At 39.3% G+C, this 27,775-nt stretch overlaps 1 protein-coding gene across 1 annotated transcript in view; it reads right to left on the bottom strand.

Moving 5' to 3' along the window:
- The window catches only part of LOC146556987 (ephrin type-A receptor 6-like), a 180,792-nt gene that overhangs the window by 27,505 nt on the left and 125,512 nt on the right, over positions 1–27,775 (bottom strand). Inside the window, exons 6-8 of the mRNA XM_085250694.1 lie at positions 5,115–5,239; positions 4,600–4,762; positions 2,425–2,533 (exon numbers count right to left, since the gene is read on the bottom strand). Coding sequence (XP_085106820.1) covers positions 2,425–2,533; positions 4,600–4,762; positions 5,115–5,239 — 397 coding nt within the window. The remainder of the gene's footprint in view (positions 1–2,424; positions 2,534–4,599; positions 4,763–5,114; positions 5,240–27,775) is intronic.

Genomic DNA, 27,775 nt, shown 5'->3' with positions numbered 1-27,775 from the left:
GTGAACCACAGCCCACCAAGCCGGTTGGTTGTCTACAAATGGAAATGTTGGTGGTTCGATCCTCGGGTTTTCTAGTTTATGTAATGAAGGATCATTGGCCAAGATATTGCATCCACTTTGTGCCTGTCATAGTAGGGAAGTGCTTAAGGCATTGAATACAGCACTTGTGAATGAGACTTTTAGTTAGAAGTACTTTGTTTATTTAGCTAGAGTAGAAAGGTGTTATATAAAAAGTATCAGTCTACTTAAGAGAAACAGTCAAATGCATCTTTACATATTAAAAACTGTGTAATTGTGTGAAAGATAATCAGTTTATCAGGCAATTCGGCATATTTTAAATGATATCTCATCTTCCTCCCTCTATGACAGTCCGCCTTTTACTTCAATTCAGTCTGACTGTGAACACTTTTGATTTCCAATCTGATCGGACAGCGTGTCTTAATAATTCAATCTGGGAGCCTATATCACTGCTACCAGCAAATGTGACTGAGAAAATCTTCACCATCTTTAAAACTAAAATACAAAAATACATTTTTTAAACAGTTATTTTGCTGTCAAGGTGTCAGAATCTTAATAATGCACTCTTGCTTAGCTTGCTTCATTTCCACCTCCTATTTTGGACAAAACAGGTCATCAATGTTGTAGATGTTTTAAATCCAAATTCAAATTTTGGTATTTGTCTTTAGAACTCTGTGGGTGTTGTAAATTATCCAGACTCTGTGTGTTACCAAAGATTATTTCTTAGAAAAATAATAGCTGTCTTGATCTGTTCTTTATTTGATTTAATTAATTTGTATCAATGGAGATCAATCCATTGTTTTACTACCAGGAGCTATTATATTGTTGTCATTTGCATGTGAATGGAACCACAGGTTCGTATTGTTGGATTACTATAAATATTATCAAAAGACGCAAAACTCCTTTTTAAAAATGGTTTCCATAAATGTTTGCGAAATCAACATCAATATTAAATATATTGCAAACAGAAGATTAATTTGTGATGTTGAATATTTCACTTTTTGTGAGCAATTCTACTTATTTTTTTTGATCAGTATCTTCATAGTGAAACTGAAAATTATTTAGCTTCCAAATCTAGCTTCTGAAATAGAGTCTTGAAAGTGTTGTTGCTTTTCTTTTCTGTCTTGCAGAGTTACACACCTGTGCATCTGCCCACATAGTATACTTGAATGTGCATCTTTAACGTTAGGGCAGACTAATGATTTACCTTTTTTCCTTCTTCCTTTGCATGTGTGTCTGTCTGTGTTTCTTTTTCCTCAAATATATTTGGTGCTTTGATTGAATTATTAGGTTACCTATTGTAATGTGATAAATTGGCAAAACTGATTAGAAATTTAGTTTGTTCAAAAACTCCTCATTATCAATTTAATACATAATTGAAACTAAAAATTGCTTAATTATTTAAATCACTATAAAGGCAAAACCTTCTACACAAATTCACATTTTGTTCTTAAAATAAGTGCGCACAAACGATATATAACCCTATAATTCGTTGATATGTCCTTCCCTTCCCTGGGTTTTAGTGGTATTCTGTGTCCAAAGGTAATTGCTGAAGCAAATGTAGTGAAAGGCTGTGCCAATGCCCTGTGGAAATATTGAGCACATACATTACTGTAAGGAATTTTGAAGCTTACAGTTATACTTAAATGGATCATTACAGTCATACTTAAATGAATCATTACAGTCATACTTAAATGGATCAGAGCCGTCCCTAACAGTATTAGCTGCACTTGTACTTTTCCTGTCATGACAAGCCAAATTGTCTGCTGTTAAAGACGCCTGGTTACCTTTCGACATACTTCACTAACGGTAACAAGTGAAATATTCCTCCTCCTTAACTATTTGTAGGCTGAATCCTGTAGCCTGAAGCCTGAGATGACATTTTGTAAATAAAAATATCAAAGATGTGAAAATGTTTTTGCACCTAAATGTTTCAAATCATTAAACAAATTTGAATATTAGACAAACAGAATTGGTCCTAGCACAGAACCCTGTGGAACTCCATAATTAACCTTAGTGTGTAAAGAGGACTCTCTATTTACATGAACAAATTGTAGTCTATTAAATATATATGACGGATAAATAGGGCACAAACCATGACTTTGGTCAGCGCACTTATCAAAACTCCCCACTTGCCACCGTGGACATTGTTGCTGCAAAACTTTACACGAACGTCTTTTGGGGCTTCTACACTGCACTGATATCTGCACAATGAAACCAAATAATCTAACCAATAGGAAGAATGAATTATGTGATTACCATATCTACCTTTGAAGCACAGACAACACCACCCAACTAAAGTGATATTTCCACTTAATGCACAGACAAGAGTGGATGTCAGTTGAAACTAACCATGCAGTGAAATATTCACTCGGAGTAAAACCAGGATAATTATATCCATCTTACCTTCCAGTGATGAGGAGGAAGAGAGTGAGGATGACAAGAAGAGTAAAACCACCAACCGCTGCTGTGACGATCACTAACACCTGGCCTTGATCAGAAGCCATGTTGGAGGCTGAAGGTAAAAGAAATAGTAGGAAAGAAAATGAGATGAGAAGGAAAATATGTAGCTGGGCAGAGACATTATGTGGGGAAGAGTAAAATAACATCATCATGTTAGAAACATGGAAAGCGGAGTAAGAGCACTTAAAAAAGATAAAAATAAACATGGACAAATCAGAGGGAAGTGAGAGGATTTCAGCAAAACAATCATTCAACATCATCTTCATTATTTCTTATCATCAGTGTAGTATGCATAGACCATGTAAGCTCTCTTGATAGGTAGATATTAGGAGACATGTTTGATCTGCTCTTCATAATGCAAGAAAACCCTCAGTTAACTTTCACACGGGAATGATTCATTTGCCTGCTGCTGTTTAATTAATATTATTCATTCATGAAATTGTGATTTAGTCCATGAACATTTGGTTAAATTGGACCCATTTGATATTCATGATTTTCCCTTTTCTGTGTCTTGTCACAAGGCTAACGAATCCCAGATAATTGAAAGATGATTGCTATTACCAAACTTATTTCTATAATATTTCATGCTTAATGAATATGAATTGGAGATCTGGGTGCGTGGTCGCTAGCCCAAAGAGCGAGCCTCATGTGGGTTAATACATTAAGTGCGTGTGTGTGAATAGAGCCAAGAGCACATATGTGAACGGAGGTTGTCGAGAATATGTGTGTTTTGGTTGATAAAAATAATTACAGTCTATTTAGGGGATGGTAGAGTGAAAGTGGTCACATGACACAAGGCAATTTTCCTAGTCCTAAGCTTCACATCACTAACTAAACAGATGTGTTGGACTGATGCTGCTGTAATGAGGTGTGCACAGGGAGAGAGGGGTGGCAGAGGAGGGGATGAAAAATGCAAGGTGAGGAAAGGGATGACAGAAGTGACAGACAGATACACAGACGGATGGAAAACCTATTGCGGTGACAGTAACTGACAGGCAGACAGACAGACTGACACAGAAGGAGAAAGCAACAGGGGCCAAAACTGCTTTTTTTTTTTCTTTCAGATAAAAGGCCAGGCAGTACAAAGGCTTGGCCAAGCACTCTCTGATCCACAGATAAAGCAAAGCTCTGCAGCTTTGGAAGGGAGAGGGCCACTATGAAGCCAAATCACCCCTCAACAATACCTGACCCAACATAAAAGGGCATCTGGACCTTTGTATTTTATGAGTAGACTTGCAATAAAGCACCTACTCACACATACACACTGGGAGAAAACATTGATTCAGAGTACACCAAACATCAAGGCTGTTTTGTCAGACTCCCCTGTTGATTGTATTCAGTTTTTCGATCGCCGTTGCAAGTGACATTCTGACCTTTTAGGCATTCAGGGGTTGTGGTTTCAACCTATATGAAATTCACACTGCAGAGATGCCAAATGTTCACATTGTAGTTAAATCCATGTCTACTCCATCGTGTGTTTTCTATCCAGGTGTAGTGGCCCTGTGTTTGGGATCACTGTCATTTTGAAAAATGAAGCCACGTTATTCCACGTTTAAACACAAAAATCAAACTTGACCTGGAACTATAATAACTGTAACTACAGGCTGATTGGAGGGGAAAAGAATATAATATATTTATAAAGCAACAACAAAAAATGCTCATGTTGTTGTACTGAACTGACAAATAAAAACTGTACTTCTGACACCAACATTTCCGATAGATATAACTGTGCCTAATTGGGAACCAGGCGACTTCTAATTAGTAGCTGTGAGATATGAAAGTGGTGGTGTTATGTGTGGAAACTTGAAGGTGGTCTCACATCCAGGTTTATTATTTGCTGTGGCGCCTCTGATGTAGGCTGCCTTAGGTGCTGCTTGAGGCTACATGAACTACACTTGAACCTGAGCTGCTGGTTGCAACTAGCATCTTGAATCGCCGACTTACCGTCTTGAAGATGAGCAAAAACAACACATTATTTAGAGTTGAAAATATATTTTTCAATATTAAACCTGATTTTCTCAGACTGAATGACAAATTATTATTGTCATGAAAAAACCCTATTTTTTGGCCTTACTGCAGTACAACAAATAAGTACTGTAGATTGTCTGAGGTACTTACAGTCTCCTGTAGTTTCGTATTCATATTTAGGAGAGTAGGAGCTGTATCCGGCAGCTGTTCGGGTGCGCACGCTGAAGACGTACCAAGTTGCTGGTTTTAAACCCGAGACAATCACACTGGGGGCTTTGGTGCGTGTCGATGAGTAGCTCAGCAGCTCGTGTTCCTGTGGGGCAGAACAGAGGGATGATCAAAAGTCTCAGCATTGCGGAGAATATTTTGACCAAGTTTTAAAAGATACATTTGTCATTGATATTTTTTCAAGCAGTGACAAATACTACCTTCCAGCCACATTGTAGTGATGGAGAGCTTGTAAGCTCTTTTGATCACTTTTAGGAACAAATATTACAGGCAGTAAATCATTCGTATGACACATTTGTACTGCTGAGATGTTCTACAAAGTTGCCTTTTCTTGTTAAATTAATGTTGTGAGCTTAATAATTCACCGGAAACATGACATATTCCTCTTGAGAAGTGATATATCTGCCCTTTGAATCATATGCTGAGTATTTTAGTACCTTCTCATAATATTTGACCTCGTAATCAATGATCGGGAGTGCTGTCTGTTCAGGTTGCTGCCAGGAGAGTGCAATGCTGTTTGGAGAAGCCCAGTCCTTCTTTAAAGCCCCGACCGGAGACGGACCTGGTTTGCAAACACACAGACAGGTATCATTTTCAGTATGTTTACCCTCTTGGCATTGTTGAGAAACTGCTGCTGAAGACACTACATGCTATTGTACACAAAGTGCACAAAGAGTGTGTAACTATGAAGTGCAATGTGCCAAGACTCAGCAGCAGAAAATAATTTAATTAGCAAGCTTACTCTTTCACATGAATCACCATTCCCCTCCAATAAGTCTGTATTTCTAACAGTCCAATCTAGAATTTTGTTTTCTGTGCGGTCTCTTTGTGTGGTATATTTGAGAGCTATTTAGCCAGAATTACATACGATTTTATAGACTGTATTATCTATAGCCATAAAATCACATTAAAGAATTAAAGAATCAGCTAAACAAACAATAGAATTAAGCAGACCATTGAGGTATTCTTGATGTCTTTACTGTGTTTTTGTTCTCACCTGGATTGTTTATTCATACACCGAACTAATGACTGAAATCATAATGGACTACACCAGAAACAAGTAAGTAATGCACAGAGTAAGTACACAAAAGTTTTGTTTTTCGGGAGCCCATACTTTTAAAAGTACTGATTCACATCAGCAACAGCTGTAGTTTATTCCAGTAAACAAGAATCTCGCTGAAACATCAAAGAACTGTCACATTCCCTAGAAAATCTTGGGGAACTGGGGAAGTAACAGTGAACACATCCGGAGTGAAAAAGTAAACAAGGCAAAAATTGAAAAAGAGCTTAATTTCTTTAATTAATAATTAAGTGTATAAGGCACTTTAGCTGCCTTAAAGGAGGAAATACTACAAAAACCTAGAAGTTAGTCAAAAGAATAATAGGTCAAAAATGTTAAATGATCAAAACACTCTCTGCTCCACTGAGCAGTAAACAATCACAAGCACACAGCTCAGACAGTAAAGAGAGTAACACTCTGATACTCAGGTGCTCCCATCCTGACCTTAACTACTCCTAGGCCTAATTACTGAATGGAGTCAGCTGAACAGGGCAGTACCTAAGGCAAGGACGAGAACAAAACACAGGCTGTATCCCCTTTACGTCACAGCGGCGCGCCGAAGGCTGTCCCAATTCAAAGGCTGCTCGAAATGCGGCCCTGAAATGCGTCCTTCATTTCCCTGAATTTTTAAGCTTGTGGCAGTGTAGACTTCGTGGCCCAACATATCCCAGAATGCATAGCGCAGCGGTGGGTGTGGATAATTTTGCCGGAAAAAAAACGGCGGATGAGGGGCGCCCGAAGAGTAAACTTTAAGTAAGTACTGAATATAATGTCACTTATTTATGTGCAAATGTTTAATAACAAAGAACATTAAACATTACTGTTGGCCACATGTCGGCAAAGTTATGTGACATTAGTGACGTTTGTACTAACTTGGTTTTAAAGCCTTTACTTTAAAATATACGCCGTTCAATAGCTGAGCTTAATCAGAGAATGATCAAAGCTCATGTAGAAACAAACAAACAAATGAACAAAAGATTTTCTCCTTCATTTCTGTCAATCAAAGCTGTATGACACGTTTCCAGTTGTTAGTATTATGGTTGCTAGGCAACCTGGACAGCGCGACGGAGGCTAGACCGTCCCATTTCACAAGCCTCGCACTTCCGGCCTTAGCGGTCTTTGAGTACGCGGCCCTTGAGGATCGTTGAGGCTGCGTACTTTAAGGCTGCAGACCCTGAATTGGGATACAGCCACACTCACAGACTCAGCAACCATCAGAGGTGATAAACACTACAGTTCCTTGAATGGCCACCAAAGGCTGACTCCAAGGGTCTGCTCCCATCTCATAACACTGAGAGAGCAGAAATAAACGTTTATGGGCTGGCACCAACCCCCCCCCCCCCCAAAAAAACAAACAAAAAAAAAACAACCAACAACTAGTCACCAGCCCACCATGGTATTATAGGAAAAGGCATAAAGCCTTTATAATAAACTTAAACCTACACCACATTCCCTATTCTGGTATTCTAAATAGTACTTAGCAAAAATATAAAACAACCTAATTTATAATTACATATACCCAGTGTTGGGGAGTAACGGAATACATGTACCGCCGTTACGTATTTAAAATACAAAATATGAGTAACTGTACAGGGAGTGCAGAATTATTAGGCAAGTTGTATTTTTGAGGAATAATTTTATTATTGAACAACAACCATGTTCTCAATGAACCCAAAAAACTCATTAATATCAAAGCTGAATGTTTGTGGAAGTAGTTTTTAGTTTGTTTTTAGTTTTAGCTATTTTAGGGGGATATCTGTGTGTGCAGGTGACTATTACTGTGCATAATTATTAGGCAACTTAACAAAAAACAAATATATACCCATTTCAATTATTTATTTTTACCAGTGAAACCAATATAACATCTCCACATTCACAAATATACATTTCTGACATTCAAAAACAAAACAAAAACAAATCAGCGACCAATATAGCCACCTTTCTTTGCAAGGACACTCAAAAGCCTGCCATCCATGGATTCTGTCAGTGTTTTGATCTGTTCACCATCAACATTGCGTGCAGCAGCAACCACAGCCTCCCAGACACTGTTCAGAGAGGTGTACTGTTTTCCCTCCTTGTAAATCTCACATTTGATGATGGACCACAGGTTCTCAATGGGGTTCAGATCAGGTGAACAAGGAGGCCATGTCATTAGTTTTTCTTCTTTTATACCCTTTCTTGCCAGCCACGCTGTGGAGTACTTGGACGCGTGTGATGGAGCACTGTCCTGCATGAAAATCATGTTTTTCTTGAAGGATGCAGACTTCTTCCTGTACCACTGCTTGAAGAAGGTGTCTTCCAGAAACTGGCAGTAGGACTGGGAGTTGAGCTTGACTCCATCCTCAACCCGAAAAGGCCCCACAAGCTCATCTTTGATGATACCAGCCCAAACCAGTACTCCACCTCCACCTTGCTGGCGTCTGAGTCGGACTGGAGCTCTCTGCCCTTTACCAATCCAGCCACGGGCCCATCCATCTGGCCCATCAAGACTCACTCTCATTTCATCAGTCCATAGAACCTTAGAAAAACCAGTCTTGAAATATTTCTTGGCCCAGTCTTGACGTTTCAGCTTGTGTGTCTTGTTCAGTGGTGGTCGTCTTTCAGCCTTTCTTACCTTGGCCATGTCTCTGAGTATTGCACACCTTGTGCTTTTGGGCACTCCAGTGATGTTGCAGCTCTGAAATATGGCCAAACTGGTGGCAAGTGGCATCTTGGCAGCTGCACACTTGACTTTTCTCAGTTCATGGGTAGTTATTTTGCGCCTTGGTTTTTCCACACGCTTCTTGCAACACTGTTGACTATTTTGAATGAAAGGCTTGATTGTTCGATGATCACGCTTCAGGAGCTTTGCAATTTTGAGACTGCTGCATCCCTCTGCAAGATATCTCACTATTTTTGACTTTTCTGAGCCTGCCAAGTCCTTCTTTTGACCCATTTTGCCAAAGGAAAGGAAGTTGCCTAATAATTATGCACACCTGATATAGGGTGTTGATGTCATTAGACCACACCCCTTCTCATTACAGAGATGCACATCACCTAATATGCTTAATTGGTAGTGGGCTTTCGAGCCTATACAGCTTGGAGTAAGACAACATGCATGAAGAGGATGATGTGGACAAAATACTCATTTGCCTAATAATTCTGCACTCCCTGTATTCCGTTACAGTTACCGTTTAAAAAGGTGGTATTTAGAATACAGTTACTTTGTTGAAATAAATGGATTACACGGCGGTACTTTCCTGTTTCATATTGTAGCGGGTCAGGACTGTTTGGGTTTTGTTTGACAGCTATGTTCTGTTGTTCCTGGTGGCAGCGTTACGGTTGCCATGGTTACAGGGTGACGCTCTCTCTCTGCGTGTTTCCTGGGTGAGAGAGCGCCTTTTTGTTGTTGTTGTGCTAAGCTAATAGGCAGAATGCTACAGGCATAGCTCTAAAGAATGTAGCCTGATGGGAAGTGTAGTCCGTGTTGCAGGGAGAATGGACTGCCATACCCATTATGTGTCTGTGAGCGCCAGGAGGGAGAAAAAGGCGAGTGGAAAAGTATGAGTTATCATCGAGCAGAAACGGGAGCTGGAAGTATGTAAATATAATAATAACCACTGCAGGCAAGAAGAGTGCCTGAGGAACCCAGTTGTAAGTGAGCTATTAAGACTGGACTGTACGCTGTGTTCGTGTTTTCCTCCGAAACAATAAGTTCCGTTGGAGCAGCCTTTTAACGCCTCTCTCTGTCTCTCGCAAGCAAAGTTGACCCACACAACAAAGTAAAGCTATTTTTCGGCTATGGGCCCACACGGAACCCGACATATTAGCCAAAGGTCCCTTTACTATGGTTCGGAGCCGCGGACCTTCAGTAATAGTAATAAATCATAGCAATAGTACATTCACATAGTTGTAAAAAGCATGATAATATATTAAGTAATCCAAAGTATTCAGAATACCTTACTCTCATTGAGTAACGTAACGGAATACGTTACAGAATACATTTTGGGGCATGTATTCTGTAATCTGTAATGGAATACATTTTAAAAGTAACCTTCCCAACACTGCATATACCTAACTAATAGGGTTGACAACTCCCAGCAAAAAAAGAAAAGAAATTTCATGGCATGCATTTTTAATCTCTCTTTGATATTTGGGCATATTGGGACCTGATGAATGTAAACACAAAGAATTACCAGATTTTTTTTCCCCACCTCATTTTTGTTTCTAAGAAAAATGAGAGCCAGATATGAGGATATTCATATAAAATTTCAATACAAAAAAATAGCAGTATAATGTCCTCGTAAGTGGATATCAGGCCCTTATAGAGCAAAATTGAGTATTTTGGTCTAAATAACCCAAAATGCCATGTACACATATGTGGACCAGGTCCTAGGAGGTAAAATCCCTGTAGAACCGGTCACCGGAACCATGTAAGTTAGCATAATTTGTATTTTGCAAATGAAACTGGAGGAGTTGAACTTACATTTTATGCCATCAGCTTGTCCTAGGTCACGGTTTCCTTCCACATATAGCTTTGCAAAAATTGCATAAAAAGCACTTGCAGCAACAAAAACATAATAATCCAGAAACAAGCTTTGCAGCTGTTCATAACACTTCCTACATTGACGTCAGCGCGAACTATCGCATGACTGCCATTACTTGCCCAAAACCGGAGGTGACGTCATTTCGCGGAAACTGTAGGTTTTTACTTTTGGGGCTTTATAAACCTATCCTGGTGTTTTTAAAAGTCATGTTTGACTTCATGCTTTTCTGAATAGTTTCTGGGATGCTTAGAACTCAAATTGCACTGCTTTAGAAAGTTTATTTTGATGCAAATGCTGTTTTCTTTGCAAATTTGCATTATAGGATTTATTTTGGTTTTTTCTGCAGTATATAAAAATTGGTGTATCTCAAAAATAAAACTAGACACTCAAGATAAACTTCCTGTTCTTGTAAAATACTTTTGCAACTTTTTTGTATTTAAAGTTTTGAGGGATAAACCTCTTAAATTTCTCTAAGTAGAAATATATGTAAAAAAACAAAAACGATTTTCAATTTTTTTGTAGTTTATTGCACTTTTTTTGCAATTTATGTAGTTACTATAGACTTAATGCATACATTACATATTATTAAAATTTGGGCTATATCAGTTGTATTGATGTATAGCAACTTGAAATGCTCCCACAAATGGCATGTAAAAATATAAAGTAAAGTTTACAGTTTTTGGGGTGGCTGTAGCTCAGGTGGCAGAGCAGGTCAGCCACTAATCAGAAGGTCGGTGGTTTGATCCCAGGCTGCCTCCTGGCTGCATGCCAAATATCCTTGGGCAAGATACTAACCCCATATTTGCCTACTGGTGGTGGTCATAGGGCCCGGTGGCGCCAGTGTTCGGCAGCCTCGCCTCTGTCAGTGCGCCCCGGGGCAGCTGTGGCTACAATGTAGCTTGCCATTGCCAGTGTGTGAATGTGTGTGTGAATGGGTGAATGAAAGAATGTAGTGTAAAGTGCTTTGGGGTCCTTAGGGACTGAGTAAAGCGCTATACAAATGCAGGCCATTTACCAGGCCATTTAAAGTAAGCTCTGGCGGACTTGGTTCTATGGTAGGTCTTAAAGGGTTAATTGACAAAACCGATTTTAATTTAATGCATGTATAAAACAAATGCACAGAAATCTATGATTTTTCTCCAGTAATTAAATAGATTCAACATCTTTCTTCAACAGAATTGCAGACTGCACAGATGGTACCTTCCCAAAGGAAAGAATACTATAACTTACTAGGGTATACACTAGACTTAATATTTACTGAATACAATAATGGATTTCTATACATTTTACATCAGATGAAAACTTTGGTTGTAAGAGTCAGATAATTATTTATTAAGTCAGAAATTTCAAATGAGAATAAAAAAGAAAAGTATTTCTTTGTGTCCCCCTTTCCCTGTTAATGCCCTACCTGCTCCCCTGGCAAAAGTTTGCTAGACCCAGCTGTCAGCTACGTAAAAAAAAGGATCAGCTGATCAAGCTTAAATGTGCTGTTGCTCCATCAGTTTCCTCTTTCTGACGCAGAGAGAAAAGCCGATCAGCTGATCACTGATCAGTTTCATGATTGAATAAGCAACTTTCTAGCTGAAGTCGTACGGGACAAATCACGTTCCTTTTTTCACCTCAACTTTAGAGTTTCACCTCCTCGGCTGTAATTGGTCCAGTCCAGAGTCGATCATGACCAACTGGCCAATTCACCACTATTCATTTATAGCTTTAAAAAAAAAAGTAAAGAAATGAAGCCACATCAGCCCATAAAAATGAAGAATCATGAGCAGCCCACCGGGCAAATGCCCAGTATGCCCGATGGCCAGTCCAGCCCTGGTGACAACCCCTACTGGTGTAAAAGATTCTATAACTATCCCTTTATATTGTAGTAAGGCTTAATGTTATTCATGAAAGATGCATGGTTAAGTGATTCCTGGTTCCTGCAGTCCTCTCAGATAACATCAGCTAAATCAAATAAAATGAATTCAGACATTTGAGTTTGTTTTTGGTTTTGCAGCTTTCCTGAATTTTGAAATCACGTTATCTGACAATAATAATATATTACTGTGTGATTAATTATACAAAATGACCATCCGACAAGTCTGTACTGCGGGGCCGCGTTGCAGGGGCACTGAAGCCCAGGCCTCCCTCTCCCCACCTCCTCCAGCTTAACAGGCCAGTGCAGCTCCAGACCACCACCCTGTTCTGCCAGTCCAGAGGAATGCCCCTCTGATCTCCATGCAACATTGTAGAGGCGTATCAATCAGGACAGCCCTACAACATCCAGAGCCTTCAGGAACCTCACCCACCCCAGGGGCTCTGCCACCAAGGACTGCCTCAGTGACCTCCCCCACATTTGTCTGTACTCAATTTTTTAAAATAAGTCAAATAAGTGAAATGTTATTCTAACATCTGTGTGTGTGCAATGTGCCCATAAAATCATAAAGCTGTCCAAATGTGACCGTGCTTGTTTGAAGAAAAACAAACCTCACAATCTTGAAGCTTTTAAATAGTCATTTTTAAAAGTAATCATCTTTTTTTTATATATATACAATCTGTGGAGAGACTGCTAAGCTAAGAGGAGTCTTTGGGGATCTTAGCAACTACTACTCTATATATTACTACAGGCACTTCACTGGCTGACAGTGATCACACCTGCCCATCTTGTCGCTTGTACTGTAATTGCCACACTCACACATTCAGTGGTTATTTTTCAAAACACGTCCTAGTTCTTTCAAGTTGTTAAAAAAAAACAAATCCACATAGCTGTTTCTCCTTCCCACAAGTTTTAATTGGAAATAAGTGAATAAGCTACATCTTCCTTTCTCAGACTGAATTACATTAACTTTGGTCTATGAATTTCTGCTGTGTAAATAATTGTGCTGAGCTCCCAAGAGAGGTCAGCAGATGTAACTGCCCTGAGATTCATTATTATACATTATCATCTAATGTTACAGAGCTGACTCATTATATGATTATAAAATGTAGGCCTGCTTTTCTAATGTGGGTTCAAAGTGAAATGATGCCACCAATATGTTTTTTTTTTTTTAAATCAATTATTCTACAAAACTATGCCTGGGGAAGGTGTTTGCAGTTCTCACATTGACAGAAGCGCGGTATTAGCGGATGGAAGCACTGGGTTAAGGGAACAGACGAGAGATCCTGAAGGCGGATGTTGGGGTTAGGGGTTGGCTGTTAGATAAGATGAAAGTTTTGGGCTGTAGGGGTTTGAGCTTGTTAGCCAGGAGCTGGGAAACCATACTGTCATTGTTTTATTAGAAGAAAATGAAAGCGAACACCTCTGTTGTTGTCACCACTACTCTTTGCCCACCAATTCTACCTTTTATGATCTTTAAATTTCCTTCTTTATTCAACATGGGAAGGAACTGGTTACTAGTATATTAGAGAGCAGGAACCCACAGATGAGAATTTTCTAAAGTTATTTGAAAGGGAATAGGAAACAGATTGCTTTAGTGTTTTCAAACATGAAAGAAGTACTTTTATATTTACAAAGTCATGTAATCCTACAGAAAAAAATAGAATAAGTAAAAGTCTGTTTTATATGTATTGTACTCCATCTTATGCTGCAATGCAAAATTATTAGTATTAAGGATCAATGAATAAAAGAAACAGTGTGGTGTGAGAGAAATGCAACATTGTGACTTTCTTGAGTTATTATCGCCATATTGTGATGTGTGTTTATGTAGGTGTGTGCATATGTGTAACTTAAACAATGACTAATTTAGTGTAACTCTTTAGGTGCAGCTCACAGTCCTACCTCGACTGTTTTTGGATCTTATCCAAAGCTGTCTGACAGCACATGCCCTCTATTGTTGCTTCTCTTTATTGCGGTTCAGATGGTATTGTATGGTAAATCATGAGGTTACATTTCTGCCTTCATAATTTTAATCAATTTTGACAAGCCACTGACTGAAATGCAACCTCAAACCATGACCGCGTTTTACAGATGACTCACTGCTTTCACTCTGCTGACCTCCTGTACATGAATTTGAACCAGAAATTTCAAATCTTGATTCGTAAGTACCCAAGTCCCAGTTTCTTTGAGGAATAACATGCTGAGTTATGCCTATTTTTCAGCCAAGTCAAGAGTCACCAATCTGTGTTTTTTCCAGATTTTTTATAGAGGCATATGAAGAATTAGGAATAAGTTATTTGTTTTTGTCAATGCTAGCAACAAAGTCCATCTCACCATCTGTCCATTCATCCGTCCATCACTTGCAGCGACCTGTTCAGGGTACACCTTGCCTTTCGCCCTGTAGCAGCTGGGATAAGCTCCATGTTCTTTCCTAAATTGTTATGTGTAGACGCAACACTTGTCGGGTCTTTTGTTAGTTATATGCCTTTTTCTATGGTTGACTCATCAAGTATTTTAAAAAACAACAAGACCATTCTTCTGAAAATGCTCAGATACAAGGACTGCACTAAAAATGAGTAAAGATGGTAGGCAATGTCTAAAGAAAAACTGAAAGAGTTTCAGAAAGCCTGGAGAACTATTGCTCAATGCTGCTTTACAAAAAAAATACCTGAATCCTTAATTAGAAAACAAAGAAATAAGAGGTGGTTCTAGACTTTTTGCACATCACCATATGAGTGCTTATAGAAGGACTTCTCATAAAGTGTTATGGCTCTTGTTGGAAATGATATCTAACTCATTACAGGTGGCATTGTGATTGTACTGCATATTGAAATACAAGCAATTCTTGCATTTGTTTGTAAATGGTAAATAAAATGCAAACAGCCTCACAAAACAAAAAAAGTAGCTGATGTTGACTTGACATGATGCCATACGAATGATTAAAACACAAAATAGCTAAACACTCCTATCAATAATTTTAACAGAATCAAAACTGATGAAATAAGGGGTGATGTATACTGAACAACATTTAATGCCGTGCAACAGCCACTTTTACATTAAATGCTTTTTAATGCTTGGCTTCTTCTTAATAACCGGAGATTTAATAGGCATGTAAAATTTGGTAGGTAGTTTGAAATGGTAGTCAAACCAGAACAACCTAATGTCATGCATGACTGAAAACAGCCAATAATATTAGCATAATCAAGAAAGCTCAAAGGGCAGGGGTGTATATGCATAAATATGTGTGTAAGTACGTCTATGCACATTTTGTCTTAAAAAGAAAGCATGAAGGAGCCGGAGTAGAAAATAAACCCTTGCTTTTCAATAAGCTGAAGCTGCTGACATCTTATTAGGTGTTATCATTATATTACCTCTCATATGACCATTTTACTCAGAGCGTGCTCATATCCTTTTCCGTGTCTGTCCTTGGTGGCAGAGAAAATTCATCTCAGGAGGACTTTATCTGATCTAACTCTGTGTAATGAACCACTCTGTTGAGGCTGTGATGTTGCAGGGTTTCTTCTGCTTCTCATGCCAGCCGGGTACAACAGTAGTGGCAGGCCAATGTGGTTTGCAGCCACAGCTATGTTGTAGACGCATTAAACTCAGACACGAGATTGTGGGAATCTGACGTTAACATTTTGGCCGCTGATAGGGAACAATAAACACAGGGTAAATACAATCCCCTCTGACTCATGGAAGCTCATGAACATGAAGTGCTCAGAAGAGCTGAACAATATGTTTAGCACAGAAGCAAGGGCATTGTCCATCTGGCTTAAAATAATTGCCAGTATAAATATGACATGTCTGCTTGCATCAGATTTTCCCTTTTGCTATGCTTGGATTTGTACAACAAGGGCCCTGAGCATTATTTCATCCATCTATCCATCTATCTATCTATCTATCTATCTATATATACACAAACAAATATATATTCACACACAGATTTTTGGTAGTACTTTCTATTACAGCTTGGTAATAAAGGAGTAATAGTAAGGTAATAAGCCAAAAACAAGAATGTAATAATGTGGTCATTTTTAAGTTATTACCAGCAATTACCAAAGTAACAACCACTCAATATGCAAGTAAATCATGGAAGCAACAGTGGTTACAGTTGAGTAATATTATGCTGAAATTTATGTAATTGGAAAATACAGGAAATACAGCTCCGTAATAAAATGGTAATAGTAGGGTAACAAGAAAGAAACAGAACATAATAATATGGTAATTATTACCCCTCAATTACCTGTGGTAGTTTCTGTCTAATGAGCAGGAAACAGAGCTGCAAAATGCAAAACTGCCTGTTTCTATTTAATAATAGATTAATTACCTATTTAATCAAACTGAAAAAGTGTGTGATTAGTGAATAAAGAAAAGACACACACAGACGCACATGCACACACACAACCTGTCAGCTACCCTGAAGTGGAAAAAATGGCTAAGAGAATGAAAAGTTAAAGCTATGATGTGCTTTATCAGGAAAACAAAACTATGTTTTGTGGCAAGCTACTATTAGAATTTGGCAAAAAATGTTCTTGCAATCTGGAAAGTGAATAATACAAATAGCACCCATGTTCATTAAATACTAGAAAGCCACAGTGAGTGAAAAAGACAGGGACAGAGAGAGACCCCTTGTCACGGTCCGTGGAGATAGACCGTGTGGGAATGTGTGTGTTGGACCCAGACGCGAACACAAGCGAAGATGCAGGAGTGGATTAAACAAAAGCGAGCCTTTTATTATGGCTGATAACAGAACAAACCAGAGCGAGGGCAGTATAAGGGTAATAGTTCAAACAGAAAACCTAAACTGGACATAAACTAAGAAAAAGCTATGGCTGGAGATACGGAACACAGGGGGTGGTAACACAGACGACGCGACACAGACTGCATGAAACACAGAGACTAAATACACATGAGGGATGATCAGGGTAAGTGGATGCACACGGGGAACACAGGTGACACTGATAATCATAACAAGACACGGCAGGAGTGAACGCAACACTGATGGGAGATGGGCAAAGTAAAACAGGAAGTACACAGAGGTTCAAACAGGAGGAGAGAGAGCACGGGGAGAACGCAGACATAACGGGCTGGGGAAAACATAGAATAAAACACAAAGAGAGACGAGGGCTCATAAATACACAGAGGGGCACACAGGGGGTAAGAGTCACGAAGGGAAAACACTTAGGGAACAACACAACAGGGCAACTCAGGAAACATGGCCTAAATAAGGAACGAAATACAAAAATACAAGGAACTAAGAATACTGGGCCCACATGGCCCAGGACCATGACACCCCTATCCCATAGCTGGGGATCATTCCACCAAAAATGAATTATGAAAGTACTAGACAAACTTAAAAAATGCTGAGTATAGTGTTTTTAAGCAAACTTTATCAACTTTGTGAAACACATGTCTACTTCAAGCTTGTTAAGTCAATTTTTCCTTTGTTTGTGTAAAAAAACAAAACAATGCAGTACTAGGCTGCTGTAGTCGAGAATGTATGTCTAAGGACTCTTTGATGTGCCAAGATGTGGAAACATATTGTTTAAACAAGTTCCACAACTTACAGATCTTTCAGAAAAAAAGTTGAATAAAAAAAGAGGAATTTCATGATAAAGTTTTGTGAGTTTTTGAGGTAGTTGTTGAGTTCTGATGAAATGCCATTATGTAGTCCTTTTATTAACCACAAAATTAGCAGATCAAAAGGGGAGCCTTAGGAAGGTAACTGACTGCCCTGAAAACATCAATCTAGTACTATGTTAACCTTTTTAGTGTTTTACATTGAGCATGCATGGAGCACCAGCTCTCAAAGGCAGTGGTAACTGATTAAACAAGCATTAGCTATCTAGCTTGTTAACAGTATAATATTGCATTTTTATGCTGAGGTTCAAACCACGAACTAAAATGGGGAAGAAAGGTGATTTAAGTGACTTTGGTCATAGGTGCAAGACAGGCTGGTCTTTAGAAACTGCTGATCTACTGGGATTGATCTGAAAAAGAGAAAATATTGAATGACCAGGAGTTTTCTGGGAGAAAATGCCTTGTTGATACCAGATTTCTGAGGACAATGGCCAAACTGCTTCAAGCTGAAAGGAAGGCAGAAATAAATTACTTTTGCTTAGCTGTAACAAATACAAGAAAGATTTACAGAAGAGCACAAAGTGTCAAACCTTGAATTAGATGAGCTACAGAGGCAGAAGATCACATCAGCTTCCACTCCTGTCAGCTAAGAGTAGGAAAATGAGGCTACAGTTCACACAGGCTAACCAAACAACAGACAGTAGGAAAAACATTGCCTGGTCTGATGAGCTTTGATTTCTGCTACAAGGTTTAAATAGTAGGGTCAATATCTGGCAGAAAGAACACTCGAAAGAACGAACCCATCCTGCCTTGCAACCAAATCGGGATTGTTGAAGTGCTGCAGCCTACTTGAGTGTTGTTGCTGACCATGTCCATACCTCTATGACAACAGTGTACCCATTGTTTATGTTGCAAGGTTCAAATAATCTGAAACTGGTTTTCTTCAATATTACACTGAGTTCGCTGTACTAAATTTGGCCTCCACAGCCACCAGATTTCACTTGCACATTATATTTGCTTTTCTGTAAACAGCAGATGCGTTACTCTAAAGGCCTGCTGCCTTTGAAACACAACAATGTCTCCCGGTGCTGACAAGATACTTTGAGGACACAGGGCACACATCAATTGTCTTTAATGATTTTGTATGTGGATTATTACACCGGCGGCATGAAATGTGCCAGAGGAACTCACTATCCTTTTTTGAGATGAAGAAGCACTGGAAAGCCATTAGAAACACCAGTCAATTACGACGCCCGATGGATGGATTTTGCAGTCAAGCGTGGTTAAGCTCAACATAAACTAATGGGGAGTCTTTAAATGAGCTTGACCTGCATATGATTTTAATTAGCTTTCCTGCCCTAAAGGCTTCCATTAACTGTTTAAAAAAAATCAATAGTGCCAGTATTGATGCTGAGCGAGAGCTTAAACGATGTCCTAACACTTCACTGATTCAATCCTGATAGAGAGATAGACTGCACGAGAGAAACACATATGGGTGCTGTTGTTTACAGCCGTTATTTTGATACATCGCTTTTCTAGGCGTCTGAATGTGTTTGTCTCATGCTGCATCCAAATTGGTTTTTCACTGCACATCTTCATGGGAAAATAGAGGGAAAAGATTTACACGACCACATTCATGTGTACACATACTTTAGAAAAACAAATATTCAATATGCCTGAATTTCACTTGAATTTAAATTTGCTCAATTCAATACCATCTAGCTTAATTCCCAACACTGGCTGCCAATGTCAAATGTTTTGAGTGCCTCCGAAGCACCCCACAGACGCTTTCCAGAACTCAGGGATTGAATGAATGAAAGAATTGAAGCTGTCTCCTGTTACTTTGAGTAATCAAAAGAGGGAGTGTCACATTTGGGGAATGTCTAAGTTCTGTGGTTTTATATGTGCTGCTTTTACAAACGACGAGAAAATACTAAAGTAGCGTTTTGTGTCATTATTATGCTGCTTTAATGCTGAGGGTCCTTGTCAATGCACTGTAGGTCATCTGTACAGTGTTCTGAACTCCAAGCATAAACACAGAAATCACACAGATATGACAACACCCACATAAACTGGCTTAAACCTAATTATTGAGAGTTGCTATAAAATCCAACTCAAATAAGTGACAGCCTAGGCAAGCGTGATATGTCAAAATTGCTGCCTAATTGGCAATGAACTCCATCTGAGAGTCCAATCTCCCAGCAATTTGTCAGTATGTGGTATATGTTTAAGTTTACCTTTTCAACTTTCTTACTGAAACGAGATAAGAAGCTTATCTCCTATGTCTTATGTATGAGGATAAATACAGGAGGTAATTAGTGTTTTGAGGGTCTACCTTGGATGTATTTAGAAGAACTGTATACAAGAAACAACATTAACTTTACTCAAAGCTATCCAACATCACTTAAACCAGTGTTCGCACATGTGCAAAAGTGGAGGTATGTGCCAAAGTCTCAGGATGCTACATTCATGCTTGCTTGAAAACTTCGACATCATTGTCAACTCCAAAACTGAGTAAGAAGAAGCATGTACATAATTAATCCCTACTCCATGCTCAACACTCTATTGAGTCACCATATTCATCATTACCTCCACTTTCCCTAAGCACTTGTATACATATGTACCTCCAAAAAAGGAGAGGAAAAAGAAAGGAAAAATATATAACTAGAAAATCTTGTTCATCAAATATTCAAGTCAAACTAGAGTCGCTTTAAGGCACTGTTATTAGAAAAAACCCCAACTTTAGCAGATGGCACTATCCCTCAGCAAGATAAAGTTGTTGTAGTTTCCTGGATAACATAAGCAGTTGTTGCATTAAGTGTGAAAAACAACTTTTCTGAGTAATTTCCTTGGTTGGGTGTAGGGTTTCTATCCATTTCACCAAGCAACTTTTTTCTAGCTGCATTTCTTCAGATATTTGAGTACTTGTGTTTAAGATGATGTTGAACATTACATAGGCCCTGTCTATGAATACATAATGCCTCATTTGAATCCACTGAAACTTCACATTTCTTCTTCCATCTCCTGCATTTCAGTCTCAATAGAAAGTCCTGCAATTTCCTAGCCAATCGCCTAAAACAGTCTCTCTTCCTACTGTGACGATATCAGCTTCCTTTTCTAGAGGCATACTGTCACTTCCTGTAGTCTTGGGAAGGAAAAATGGAAGTGACCCTTACGACACTAAATAGCTGTCAACCGAATCTAAACTGGGCCAGTTTCTTGTTCTCCCTCGGCACACCTGCAATCCCCCCCTCCCGCTGTGGTGGCTGTCTTTAGTATGACAGCATAGAAAAGCTCCTTAGACTCCTTTGCCCCATCCAGATGGTGGCTATAACGGCCACCCGGACAATTTATCATGTGTATCTGCTGAGTACAGGGAGTTAACAGGTAATTAAAATCATCAGTCACGCAACAAAAGAATGGACTAAAAAGATGGCAATGAAAAAAGGAAAAAGGAAAGGGACGTTTCTGTAAGTTTTGTGCCATTTTTATGTTCTTGCAGTGATTTGGAGGTATAGTAAGAGAAAGGGAAGAAAGGAAAAGGAAAAAGGAAAACAAAGAAATAAATCAACAAAATCTCGAGTGATAAGCTTTGACATTGGATGGCGTCTAACTTGCAAACAACGAACAACATTTAAACCTTTGTTTTCTTATTGACAATCTGCGCTAAAGTAGTGAAAGGGGGATGAAAAGACAGACAGATACAAAGTGAAAAGGAGCGTTGCACACTGTCACATAGAGAAGGTTTGTGTGCTAGCTAGCCTGTCTGACACTCTGAGGTCCCGTCTTTAATAAGGTCCCAGCTCGCCACTGATCCCTCTTGTTCCCACTTAATGGGGATGTGGAGAAGCAATGACGTGTGGGAAAGGCCAGTGAAACCAGCCCTATACTGGCCCACCACAATCAATACTCATTTGACCTCCACCTCTCTTTCCCCAAAAGTAATTAATGAGAAGAACGGAAGTATCTGGCCGCTGACAGTTGATTTCCCTGCCGGTCCCTGTCCTTAACACCCTGTCCATTCCTCATGCTTCTACTTAAAAGCTTCATTATGGTTGAAACCAAGCATTCAGCATTGGAAAGTGACACAGATATAGGCCGACACAAACGTCAATGTGCATCATGTTCAAACATGTGAGAAAGTAAAAAGGTAACTGGAGAGGTGCTATACACATATCTTTTGGGTAGTTAGATCAAATGGACATGTATTCACCTGCTCACATCTTGAATTTTAAATCATTGAGTTAATATAGTTAATATAATTTGTATAAATAAAGTAGTTAAAGTGGTGTGGTGGAGACCTTGGGTTTGAGTCCCACTGGCTGGCTTTTGGGCTTTTATGCTGTTGAGTCTTCCGAATAGTGGAGTTTGTTACTGCTCTTAAGACCCACCTAATCCTGCTTGGTTTATTCTGATTTTATTGTTTTACTCATATTTATTTATGTCTTGTATTTTTAGTCATGCTTTTACTCTGTGTTGTACATTGTGTGTTTACTACATTCTAGTCATTTTTATTCTGAACCAGAAGAAAATGGATGGATGGATATCTTGCTCTTATATTTCAACATTTTCTCATGTAATATGAACAGACTTATCTAATTGCTCAGAAAAAAACAAAATAAACAAACACAAAAAAACTATCTGCTTCATCTAGACTTCATTTCGTTAGCCTAACCTGTCGCCAGCGACAGGTTATTGTTTAAAGCAGGCGTGGGCAACTCCAGGCCTCAAGGGCTGGTGTCCTGCAGGTTTTAGATATCACCCTGGGTCAACACACCTGAATCAAATGATTAGTTCATTACCAGGCCTCCGGAGAACTTTAAGACATGTTGAGGATGTAATATAGCCAATGTAAATCAGCTGTGTTGGATCAAGGATACATCTAAACCCTGCAGGACCCCGGCCCTTGGGGCCTGGAGTTGCCCACCCCTGGTTTAAAGGGTAAATTAGGTTAGGGTTTAAAGGGCTAGATTGTTCAACCATACTGCTCGCCTAAGCCTCCATCTTACTTGCGTTTAACAGGACATTTCACTAAGATTTTATGATGATAATAATGGCAGTAACAGTGATAGTTTTGATGACTGTGATTATGGCTTTCTAAAGGGAAATCAATATGTAATTTCAGTGCTGTCTGTGGCTTCCAATTTAGAGAAGAATCAAAATCGTGGTGGAAAAAGTATCGTGGCTCGTTACATAAATACAAACATCAGTGAAAATCAAACAGAATCTAAACTTTTTGTTGCTTCAAAATCCCCTCTCATCCTCTCGCTGAACAGAAGTACACAGGGAGAGCAGTGAAGTGCCACTGCAGAGGAGGTACAGTATAAATAGCAGTCGACCCTGCTGTAGCACCCACAGTAGACTCACTGCAGCAGCACAGTTTCCTATAGAGCAAATTTCCAGCAGAGCCATCTATACACAAGCCTGCTGTCAAAGTCAGCTATCCTGGAGTTAAAATAGAGCACACAGTTGATACAGTGTTGCATGAATGGGCCATGAAGAATTGTTTGAATCTAGAAGCATGCACTTTGATAGCACTCGTAATGTGCAAGGTGATGGTAAATGTGGTAAAGAATAATGCAATCCCTGTCTGGGCCGATCACACAGTGCTTCAAATAAATGTGCAAAAGGTCACAGTTTGATGTTTTCTGTGGAACAAAGAAAATGCCATTTTGGAGGGAATGTTTCCACTTTCTGTTAATCAACTTCTTCTGCAATTGTGCTGCTTTACTCTGACCGAACACACGCCAACTTTTACTGGCAAATACTTCCAAATATCTGGGACAAAGGTAGTTCAAACTGTTTCTATTAGTTAATCCACTGATTTTCTGTTTAGGTATTAAAGTAGGTGGCGGTTCAAAGGGATAATACAGTGCGTACGTCTTGTGTATGACAATAGAAGGCTTGTCATTGTATTTGATGTCTCACTGTGAATACAATTGAATACAGTGTGAAAGTGTAGTACAAACTTTAAGACCTCAAGCTGAATACGTCTCCAGTGGTTGTTAAAATGTATAAAGGTCTGTGGAGATTTAAGTTAGAACTGCTGTCATTATGAATGGTTTGATGGAGTGAGGTTACTATAATTTCATTTAAATGAACTGAACCGACAAAAGGCATTGACAACTGATTTATCCAACTTTCAGAAGACAATGGCGCTGCATTCTTTGGAGGAAATTCAGCCTGAAGATTGAAGAGGGGATTGAGGTGGGAGTTCAGAGAGAGAAAACTTCAGAGAACATCCATCAGGATTGCAGAACAATGAATCCAATCACTCTGTATTAATGAGCCAATGCTTAAAATAGTTCCCGTTGTGAGGTGAAGTCAGGGGAAATGATCTTTGCAGGAGGGGAAAAGCTTCCTGATAAAAGTCTGGGCATAAATCATTTTGTGCAAGAGAAATAGCAAATCTCTTTTCCTTCAAATTCTCCACCTGCTCTTAGCACTGCTGAATAGCGATCCTTGGGAATAGCTATTCTTAACAGTGGCTGCGAATAGGTGACTTATAGCTCTTCTGGACTGCCCACAGGAGCTGACTGGGGGTATTCTATATGGCCACACACAACACTGCAGAGCATGTGGTCAGCTCAGTGATGGTCTGAACAACTTAAAGCAAAACTGGCATTAAGGTATTTTCCAGGCAGATCCTGAAGATTATCTAGTAGATTTGTGTGTTCATGAGGAAACTTCAGAAAAGCATAAATTGCTTCAGTAATTTTTATAATGTTGTCAAAAAATTTTCAAGACACGTTGCTCGAATATTTTTCATGCTTCCAATCCTCTTCTGCTTATACAAATCTTCAAACAATACAATATTTTCTTGCACCAGTTGGCACATACACCAAGCCCCAACAGATGTTTTAGAAAAACAGCGCACTGCGACTGCACCACAAGCTTATATGTCAATATAGTCACTTTAACTAGCTATAGCACAAAAAAATATTTTTATGACACAAAAATGTTCCTAGTATATTAATTATATGTGATTTAAAAAAACAACAACAACAACAATTAAGCATACATGTTCAGCCAGCTGCAATGGATGGACTCAGTTGACATTTAAAACAGAGCAGGTAATAAACTGTGACTCTGTGCATGACAGCTGCAGTAAGTAAAGGATAAGACTCATAATTACCAATAAGAGTAATAATTATAATTAATGAAGTGACTGATGTTGCTTCATATTTCTTTGGTTTACATGCGCTCATTGAAGCAGCAGCTGCTCAAAAAAGATGAAGGGAACACTTGATCATCACTGTATTACACAAAGTGAGTTAAACATCAGGGATATCAGTCTGTCCAGTTAGAAATTATAAATCAATTTTACCTGCTTTTGGTGTGAATTAAAGTGACAGCAGGTGCACTAGAGAGGCAAAAACTCACCAACTACCGAAAAAGTGTTTTACAGGTGGTGGCTGCAGGCCATTGTTCTCCCCTCATCCCACCAGTTTTGCTTTTTACTAGTGTTCTTGTTACTGCTAGTAGCATGGGAGAATATCTGTAGCCTAGTAAGGTTGCAAATAGTTCTGCTCCTCCAAGACAGCCTATACTATGTGTCACCACAGGACAGTTTGTCTGAAGCAGGTGGAGAAAATAACAGTAGGAAAGCTGGATAGGGCCTTAAAATCGAGTCAACACAGCAGCAGGACCAGTATCTGCTCCTTTTTGTGACAAGGAACAGGAAGCGCTGCAAAATGACCTCAACTTGTGCATGTTTCTTGGAAAACCACTCCACAAAGCATGAGGATGACTGATGTCCTTAAGTTGGACCTGAGCCCAGAACTATGGAGCAAGACTGGCATTTTGTAGAGAACACCAGAAAGATTGTGTATGCAGTTCCTGATGATGTAGGCCTCGATGCCAACCACTAACCCTCAGGTTTGCCAGACCTGAATCTAATTGAAAATGTCTGGAACATTATGTATTATGTATTGGTGTATCCAATGCTGCCAAATGGCACTACAGACTGCCTAAAAGGTCACTGATGCCCTGATCCATATCTGGGAGGAGATCCCCCAGGACACCATCCAGGATGTTGCTGACACTTCAATCTGTTGCAATTCAACCTAGACACAAGTAGTGATTATGGAGTGTGTGCACCTCAGTCATCTAAATGTGTATGTACTATGAAGTTTGCAGTCCTTTATAAAAGAAATAAAAACTGTTAAAGTTTTTCATTAAACAGTTTTTAATGTTCAAGAAAAACAAACAGTTTTTGTAGCAAGTCCCTCAAACAAATCCTTTTTTCACTGGTTCATTTTTGTTTTCGCTGTGGAAGAACCACTATGTCAAAAGATGAGCAGTGGGGTTATTTTAAAATGCACAAAAGGAAATTAATTAATTTTAAATCATACTGGTCTCCCAAATATTCACGTTCATTTCCTTATATATGCATCTAAAGTTTGACTTCACTCTATGACTTTGTCTCTAGCCCAACTATCTGTTGTTACCCATATTAAGCAGGTGAGTATTTGTATGCTGTAACCTGAATATCAATAAACATATACAAGGCCATTCTATTGGTGCAGATCTCCCTACTGAGCCCAGGTGTGATAATTTGGCCTTTCTCACCTGCTCTTTGCATTTTCTAGCCTTTGTCTTCCTGCTCAAAAGTATAACAAAATCAAATGAAGATAGATGTATTAATTCTTGAATAAAATATCACTATCTCCTGCTCTCTTTTCCCCCAAACTGCACAATTAGGATAGGGCAAAGATCAGACATTTATTGTTTATGGTATGGGTAAAACATGACAATCACCTCTAGCATTCTCATTGTTTAGCTCAACATCTGTTGTTTTTCTCCACAGCTCCAACTAAACTAGTCAAGGTTTTTTTTTCCGTGTGTGTGCGCGTGCGTGTGGTAGCAGCAGGTCATGGGCATTGACATAAGAGGGTGCTGAAGGGCAGAAAATGGGCAGGGGGCAACAGATGCCCCAGGTCACATGAAGCCCTGTGGGAATCAGGCTAAATAAATCTGCCGACAAACTCACTGGGTGAACACCTGCTAACACTGTATCACAGATGCACAAAGTTATTCATTACACACACACACACACACACACACACACACTGGAGCCTATTCCAGCTATCAGGGCAAGAGGCGGGGTACACCCTGGACAGGCTGTCAGTCTGTCGCAGGGCTAACACAGAGAGACAGACAACCATTCACCTATGGGCCTTTGGGCAACTTAGAATTATGAGTTAACCAAACCCCACTAACTACCATGGAAGGAAGCAGGAGAACCCAGGGAAAACCCACGCAAACATGGGGAGAACATGCAAACTTCACACAGTCCAACTCAGGACCTTCTTACTGCGAGGCAACACTGCACCACCGTGCTGCTCCATTTAGCCAATTTAATAAAACATTTTCTAGATTAGTCCAAGGTTACGGTTAAAAGCAAAGCACAGTGTTGTGGATATTATGGACGTGCTGGAGGTCTGATGTTTGTTGAACGCCAATAAATGCAAAAAGCAGAAAACCAAAGAAAAGCCCTCCATTTCTTTATATTTTGCTAGGAAAATGTAAAGAGCTACAGTGACTTATTAAAATGTACAACATACATTGAAATGCAATACATAAAGCAAAAGTTTGTACAACAACCTTTGGCCACCTTTATTCTTCAACACATCTCTCATAGACCATTGTCGTTTCTTTAAGCAGTCCTCAGGAATAGTTCTCCCAGCTTCTTCAAGGACATTCAAAACTCTTCTTTAGATGCAGGCTGGCTTTTGTTCTCCTCTCTATCAAAGTGATCCCACACTGCTTCAAAAGTGTTGAGGTCTGGCATCTGGGGAGGCTGATCCATGCTTTTTCTGCATTGGCAGTGTGTTTGAGATCATTGTCATGCTAAGAAATCAAGCTGCTTTCAATCAGATGCTTTTTGCATGGTGTGACTGCTAGCACAGTCAGTGGTGATGGACACGATCTCCATCACCACTGGCTGAAACACAGACCCGAACCATGACAGAGCCTCCACCGTGTTTTGCAGATTGTTAACACTGTTGAACCTCTCTCTTGACCCCATGAGCTAAAAATCACCATCGCCACATAGGATAAAACATG

This window comes from Mchenga conophoros, linkage group LG16 (assembly GCF_057382185.1).
Source record: "Mchenga conophoros isolate Kocher_MC1m ecotype Shallow Benthic linkage group LG16, M_conophoros_male_GT1.1, whole genome shotgun sequence".
NCBI lineage: Eukaryota > Metazoa > Chordata > Actinopteri > Cichliformes > Cichlidae > Mchenga > Mchenga conophoros.
Note: the sequence above shows the minus strand (reverse complement) of the source record. Positions and strands in the feature narration are given on the sequence as shown.